Source organism: Hakea prostrata, chromosome 3, assembly GCF_041222555.1.
Source record: "Hakea prostrata isolate BN-2017 chromosome 3, UWA_Hpros_2, whole genome shotgun sequence".
Taxonomy (NCBI): domain Eukaryota; kingdom Viridiplantae; phylum Streptophyta; class Magnoliopsida; order Proteales; family Proteaceae; genus Hakea; species Hakea prostrata.
The window spans coordinates 16,924,973-16,931,622 of NC_142602.1; the positions used below are offsets into that span (position 1 = coordinate 16,924,973).

At 38.1% G+C, this 6,650-nt stretch overlaps 1 protein-coding gene and 1 pseudogene across 1 annotated transcript; one reads left to right on the forward strand and one right to left on the reverse strand.

Annotated features, from left to right (window-relative positions):
• LOC149021254 (Exostosin family protein) lies at positions 1–4,892 on the forward strand. Its single transcript, XM_089149513.1, has 3 exons — positions 1–666; positions 2,818–3,071; positions 3,628–4,892. The coding sequence occupies exons 1-3, from the start codon at positions 24–26 to the stop codon at positions 4,177–4,179; spliced, it is 1,449 nt and encodes a 482-aa protein (XP_089005639.1). The 5' UTR covers positions 1–23; the 3' UTR covers positions 4,180–4,892.
• Positions 4,522–5,241, reverse strand: LOC149021255 (protein DMP3 pseudogene; annotated as a pseudogene).
• Positions 5,242–6,650: the final 1,409 nt, after the last annotated feature.

Below are 6,650 nucleotides of genomic sequence, written 5' to 3' on the forward strand. Positions count from 1 at the left end.
GGAAACCGAGTGACTGAGAGAGCATGGCTCTAAAGTGGAACACTCTTCCTTGTACAGTCCCTTCCGTATTGCTCTTTTTGGCGATTCTCTTTGTCCTACCAATCTTCCTCTTCTTCCTCTTCCAAACAACCCATCAACAATCCTTTACTACACTTTCATCCGTCACTTCCTCTGATCAAATCCCCCCAAATTCCAACCCATCCATGAAAGTCTACGTTGCAGATCTCCCAAGGTCGTTTAATTATGGCTTGTTAGACAAATACTGGTCCTTGAAAGATGATTCCAGACTGGGCAGCGATGTCGACAACGATTTACGCTCTGAGCTTTCTTCGAAAGGGAAGCTTCCGTTTCCTCCATACCCAGAGAGTCCATTGATCAAGCAGTATAGTGCTGAGTACTGGATCTTGGGTGATCTGATGACACCAGAGGAATTGAGAGGTGGGTCGTTTGCGAGACGAGTTCTTAATGTGGAAGAAGCTGATGTCATATTTGTGCCGTTTTTTGCAACCCTTAGTGCAGAAATACAGTTGGGTATGGCGAAGGGCGTGTTCAGAAAGAAAACGGGAAATGAGGATTACGAGAGGCAGAGGCAAGTGGTGGATTTGATTCGTGGTACCGATGCTTGGAAAAGGTCTGGCGGCAGAGATCATGTCTTTGTCTTAACCGGTATGTCTTGTTCTAAAATTTAATTTTAGGCCTTCTACGAACTAGACACGTTCAGTGACTTGATGCGTTCATTCTGTTCTGGATTTATAAAATGTTTCTCTCTATCTATGAATTACAAGTTTATTAGTTAGTCTTGAGTGTTGCAACCTTGCTTTGTGTGAGCTGAATTGTAGATTTTATTTGGGTTTCGTGTTTCTGAAGGCTCTGTTGACGAAGGACGTATCCACTTGAACCATTGTTCAGTTCCCTCAAATTTGTGTATTCCTTGTTTTTTTGGTATTATCTGTTAGCTCGTTTCCGAGGTCCTAAGCTTGATTCATGTGATGAGGTTCGTTGTTTTGATCCGAGTTTTATGTTTTTAAAAGCTGACAAAAGATAGTTCTTTTTACTCATCTGTTGCTTCATAGTTCCACGGGAACTCCTTAGTTATGCTTTTGTCTTTCTTGTCTTTTTTCTATTTCACATGCATGACTTGCCTGCTATTAATGATGCTTCTAAAACATCAAATATAACTTCTCTGGATCCAGATTTCGCTGCTACTCCGTCCATAGATGGTACACTTACATGTGAGCTGTGTACATGGAACAGTACTTTATCAGAACTGTGGCAACTTGTAAAACGTAGAACATGAAAAGATTTTTTTCCTTCTTCTTTCAACTCTCCTTTCCCCTTCATAATTATTAATTAGTATTATTTTAGATTTGAGGTTGAATATATTTGCTTTGAAGTACATTGTGCCGGTATTACTTGTAAGTTGTAAGAGACTAGCTTCTTCTCTGGGACTTACATTTTTGTTGAGTCTATTGAGGGATGCTTGTTCTTCTCTTCAACCTTGCAAGTATTGATCCAGTGCAAAAAGATGTTCTTAAACTTTGAATTCCTTCACATGATGCTAAACTTGATTTCAAAAATCTTTGCCAGTGTTGGCTGCCGTAGTTGCCTGAAAATTTTGCTATTCTTAATGTATCAATTAAAGAAAAGGTTGCTACGTTGTTTTTTTTAATTTGGAGCAAAAATGTTTTATTGCTGATCATGTTTGTTTCATGGATAAAAGAAAAGTAGAGATACCACCAGGTGAAATTATGATCAATCAATCTTGGAATCAAAAGACTTAGGATAAGTAGAACAAAATAGAGTATATGGTGTGCAACTTTAGTTACACTAGGACAGAAGTGAGGCATTGGCAATTGATGAGAGGGAGATCCCAGAGTGATTATTTTTGGTATATGAGCTTAATCATTAACAAAGGAGGAGAAACAGAAGATGAAGATGCAAAGAGAACTAAAATAGGATAGATGAAGTAGAGAGATACAACCAGCTATGATGTATGGTAGAAATATGTTGGAGTTAAGAGATGTCATGTATATAAATTCAGTTAGCTGAGAAGAGGATGTTGAGGTGGATGTTTGGTAATACTAGTAGGAAATAATTAGAAATGATCATATCAAAGTTGATTTGGGAGTAGCTCCAGTACTTGATAAGCTGCAAGAAAAATTATGGTATGCCCAGCCCATGGTAATGATTGGTGAATGAGGACCGATTAGGCAACCACATTTAGTTGGGATAGCACTCAGTTTTATGTTTTTAATCCAGACTTGCTCTTATTCCCACTCCTTTCTCATGTGCAACAGTGTTGCTTTATGATGGTCTAAACTTTGTATAAACTGAACTTCCTATTATCTGTTTTAGCATTGATGTAGTTCATTTCTTATATATTTTGGTTCTGTGCTCTATTTTTCTCCCCAGACAGGAGGAAGCCTTTTTCTTTTATTTTTCTTTAAGGTCTTTTTTTGGTTTAGCCTACATCCATATTAGAAGAGGCTTCCATTGCTTTGAAATTGATAAATTTCCATCTTTTGAGGACTTGTAACTTATTTTTCTGTTTCCTTTTTAATTGCGATGGCAACTTCTTCTTCTTTTTGTCTTTAATATGTATATGAATACCTTGAGCATTTAGTCTGTTAGTCTTTGGTAATTAATCATGGATTATGATCTTCCTTATCAAGTGTGGTGTTTTATATTTTTCAATAGTTGATGAACATAAAAAAAATTCTGGCTTTATCAAGGCCAAAAATCAAGTAAATTTTAGTACCTTATGATTCAATCTCTGAATTGTCAGGTTGTGTTAAAACTTGAAGCATTCTTTGACAGACCCAGTTGCGATGTGGCATGTTAGAGCTGAGATAGCTCCAGCAGTTCTCTTGGTGGTCGATTTTGGTGGTTGGTACAGGCTTGATTCAAAGGCATCTAATGGGAACGTCTCTGATATGATACAACATACCCAAGTTTCGCTGCTTAAAGATGTCATTGTGCCCTACACTCACCTACTGCCTAGACTGTACTTGTCAGAAAATCAGGCTCGCCATACACTTCTTTACTTCAAAGGAGCCAAACATAGGCACCGGGTTAGTGTTCAATTCAACCATTTTGTTTTTTCTATTGCTAATATTTTCCTTGATCTTGGCATCAAATAGAGGTGAAAATTGTAAAGGTTGTTTGAGGAGAGTATCTCTGTTAAAGCAACCTAGTAGAATTCAATGCCACTTTTCTCTATTTTTTATTAAGTAATTTAGAAATATTTCCCATTTTTTATGAGTGATGGCAGCATTTTGCCAAGTAATACAAAAACAGTTTCCCATATTCATTGCTAGTGATTTTAAAACGAACATCAGATTCTATGAGCATCAAACTCTACTAACAGAGATTTCTGAATGAACATTGGATAACTATTTTCCCAAGAAGGAAAAAAGAAAGAAAAATTGGGTGCTACTATCATGATTCAACTGTTGATTGACCATTTATCTAGTATAGAGATAAATCACCACCTTTTCCTCTAAGCACCGTGCCTTTTTGTTTTGGATGTGGTATTTAATATCAGTCACAACCATCAGCACTAAGATGCCTTCTTGCTTTACTGCTTTCTTTAATAGTTTTCATAATAATGACATACTCTTTTTACAGGGAGGCCTGGTTCGTGAAAAATTGTGGGACTTGTTGGCTAATGAGCCTGGTATTGTCATGGAAGAAGGTTTCCCTAATGCCACTGGCAGGGAGCAGTCAATAAAGGGGATGAGGAATTCAGAGTTCTGCTTAAACCCAGCTGGTGATACACCCACTTCATGCCGACTTTTTGATGCCATCCAAAGTCTCTGTATTCCTGTGATTGTTAGTGACAATATTGAGCTCCCCTTTGAAGGCATGGTGGATTACATGGATTTTTCTATTTTTGTACCAGTCAATGAAGCATTGCAACCAAATTGGCTTGTGCGCCACCTAAAGAGTTTCTCTAAAGGACAGAGGGATACATTCCGCCGCAATATGGCTCGTGTTCAGCCTATATTTGAGTATGATAATGGCCATCTGGGTGGTGTTGGCCCAATCCCTGTGGATGGTGCAGTGAACCACATTTGGAAAATGATTCACAATAAAGTGCCAATGATTAAGGAAGCAATCATTCGAGAGAAGAGAAAACCTAAAGGTGTATCAGTCCCTCTTCGGTGTCATTGTACATGAGACATCAAGGGTAATGTCTTTCATTTTGATTCCTTGTAATGCAGAGAGAGAAATTAAGATGTATCATTAGGTCACAGATTTTCTTAGAACAATCAAATTTGAGTTTTTACAGTCTTCCTCGATTTTTTGTATGGATTGTTTGAAGTTGTTAACTGTTTGCAACCATGATAAAGTTTTTTGTTCTCTAGTTCCTTTGTTGCTTGTACTACTTTCATAAGAAAAATATAAGATGGGGAATCATATCTGAGATTCCTATCTTAGAAAGAATAATAGAAAGAATAAAAAGATTGCTATCGCAGGAAGTTCTATCTTCATCTGTAGATTCCTTGCAGAGAAGAGCTTTTAGTCATGTGCTACAGTATGGAATCCCATACCGCGTCGTCTTGTGGGGAAAACCATGAACAGAAGACTGCAGATGATCCCTACACCAACAGGTATTATATCCAGAACTTGCTGCATCTCATATTTCGGCTGTGGGTAGAAGCAGCCCAACACGTTCCTATCTCTCAAAGCAATGGAAATGAACACGAAGACCGTTAAGACCCCATGGATGAAGTCTGTGGCCCTCAGTTTATACTTGGAGAGATCTGGAACATTAGAATCCGTGGCTTCTGGGTAGTAGTCGAAGAGCCACATGCCTTTTGATGTAGCAATACCATAATAAACTTGCCCATCTAATGATTTGAAGCTGTCTGTGAAGCATGCGAGGAAGCAAGACATTGAGAGTAGAATTAACAACAACAATGTCAGACACCAGGTTACAGAAGAGTCACAGATGCCATTGTTGGTGAAGATTGGGATGAGAAGTTGAAAGGCCATGAGTGTGCCTGTAGGAAGGAGATTAGCTAACTTTGCAGTGCTTGCTAGAGTCACAGAGATGGTTCGTTGCAACCGCCTAGGGGAAGATGGGGAAGCATTTGAAGACTTTGGAGACTTAATCTCTTCACCATCCGATGAGTTGGCTGTTGCTGGAATTCCAGCAGTTGCTCTCCTGCTTCTTGTCTTCAGAGACATCTTTATCTGAATTCTGAGTTGATCTCAATATCTAAATACTAGATATCTGAATGCTGAGTTGATCAAAATAGCTAAATACTAGATAGAATTTGATGGAAGGGTTGGCTTTACTTGTTTTGGACACAAATGCCTTTGAATATTATATACGTTTTCCATACTTATAGTAGTAAACCTCCTACAGGTTGTCTAATGCGTCAAGAGAGAAAACTTCAAACTTTGAATTGCGTCATAGAACAGGTCAGTAAATCCATGTTTTTTAAATCTTTGTGGAAGGATCGGGAACCACGTAAGAAACCTTCATGAACAAGATTCACGTAACCTAGAATCTTCTTTGAAAATAAAATTGATTGAAAGAGAAAATTGACCAAAAAAATGGAAAACTTGTATGCAGCTCAAGGATTGAACGGCTGTTAACTGAAATCTGGTAAGCAATGACAGGGAATCAAGGGACTGAATTGGGTGGCAGGGGGCACTTTTCACAAACAAGCTTCTGAGATTTACACTAAATTGAAAAGTTGAGGATAAAGATAAGGATTATGCACCATGGTAGATTAACCCTACTGGAAATGGATTACAGAAAGCTTTTTCAGTCCTCAAACCAATTGAATTAAGGGAACCACCTTTTGTTGGTGGAACTACAACATCTTACCCCCAAATAAGCATGAATTTTTTGCTGCAACTTATTTTTGTTCTCCTGTAACAGATGAACATGGGGCTCTGTTTGTGTTACTTGACCAACCTTCCGGAGAAGCAAATACAACGGTAAGCTAATCAGTAAGATTAATGAAGTAGCAATTAATGCTGAGGTTTTAACCTTTTCATAGTACTACCCTTGCTGTAGCATTTGCTGCTGCATAATAAATCAATTTTAAAATGAAATAACATGCTCGATAAAGCATAAGTTTGAATATCATTAGTGTTTGTTTGTAGGAACACCCACTAGTCTGATCAATTACTCTTCGTATTAGATCTATCATCTATGGTCACTGGGGTCTCCTAAGAAGATCTACTAAATTCATTGAGTTGTGCCAAATGATCAACACGGCCAGTTATCAATGGAATTCCTTGTCGGCTCTCTGTAAAATACTCGTTTGGCCAAGTGCTTTCAAATACCACATAACCACAACAATAATACAATCTACAGGAACTGTTTACAGAAACACAGAACCAAAAAGAGAACAGAATGTATTTTTACTGTGACGCGAACCATGTATTACAAAACAAGTACCAAAAGAATCATCAGGACAAATCCACAACACCCCCCTCAAAAAAAAAAAAAGAAAGAAAGAAAGAAAAAAGAAAAAGAGGCACACTGCAGGGGTGTCCAAAATGTGTCATTCTCTCTCCCCTCTTTGGAAAGACACCCTTGTTCTTCTGTGTCCAGCCCTTAGATTGCTGTATACCACTGGCTTACCAAAAACAGGAGGCATGTCTAACCTTTTCCTAAGCTAATTAAC

Bases quoted from the DNA above. Each gene is read 5' to 3' on its own strand.
- LOC149021254 (XM_089149513.1), top strand. From the start codon at position 24: ATGGCTCTAAAGTGGAACACTCTTCCTTGTACAGTCCCTTCCGTATTG. The intron at 667-2,817 runs GTATGTCTTGTT...ATTCTTTGACAG, and splicing joins TCATGTCTTTGTCTTAACCG to ACCCAGTTGCGATGTGGCAT. The intron at 3,072-3,627 runs GTTAGTGTTCAA...CTCTTTTTACAG, and splicing joins GAGCCAAACATAGGCACCGG to GGAGGCCTGGTTCGTGAAAA.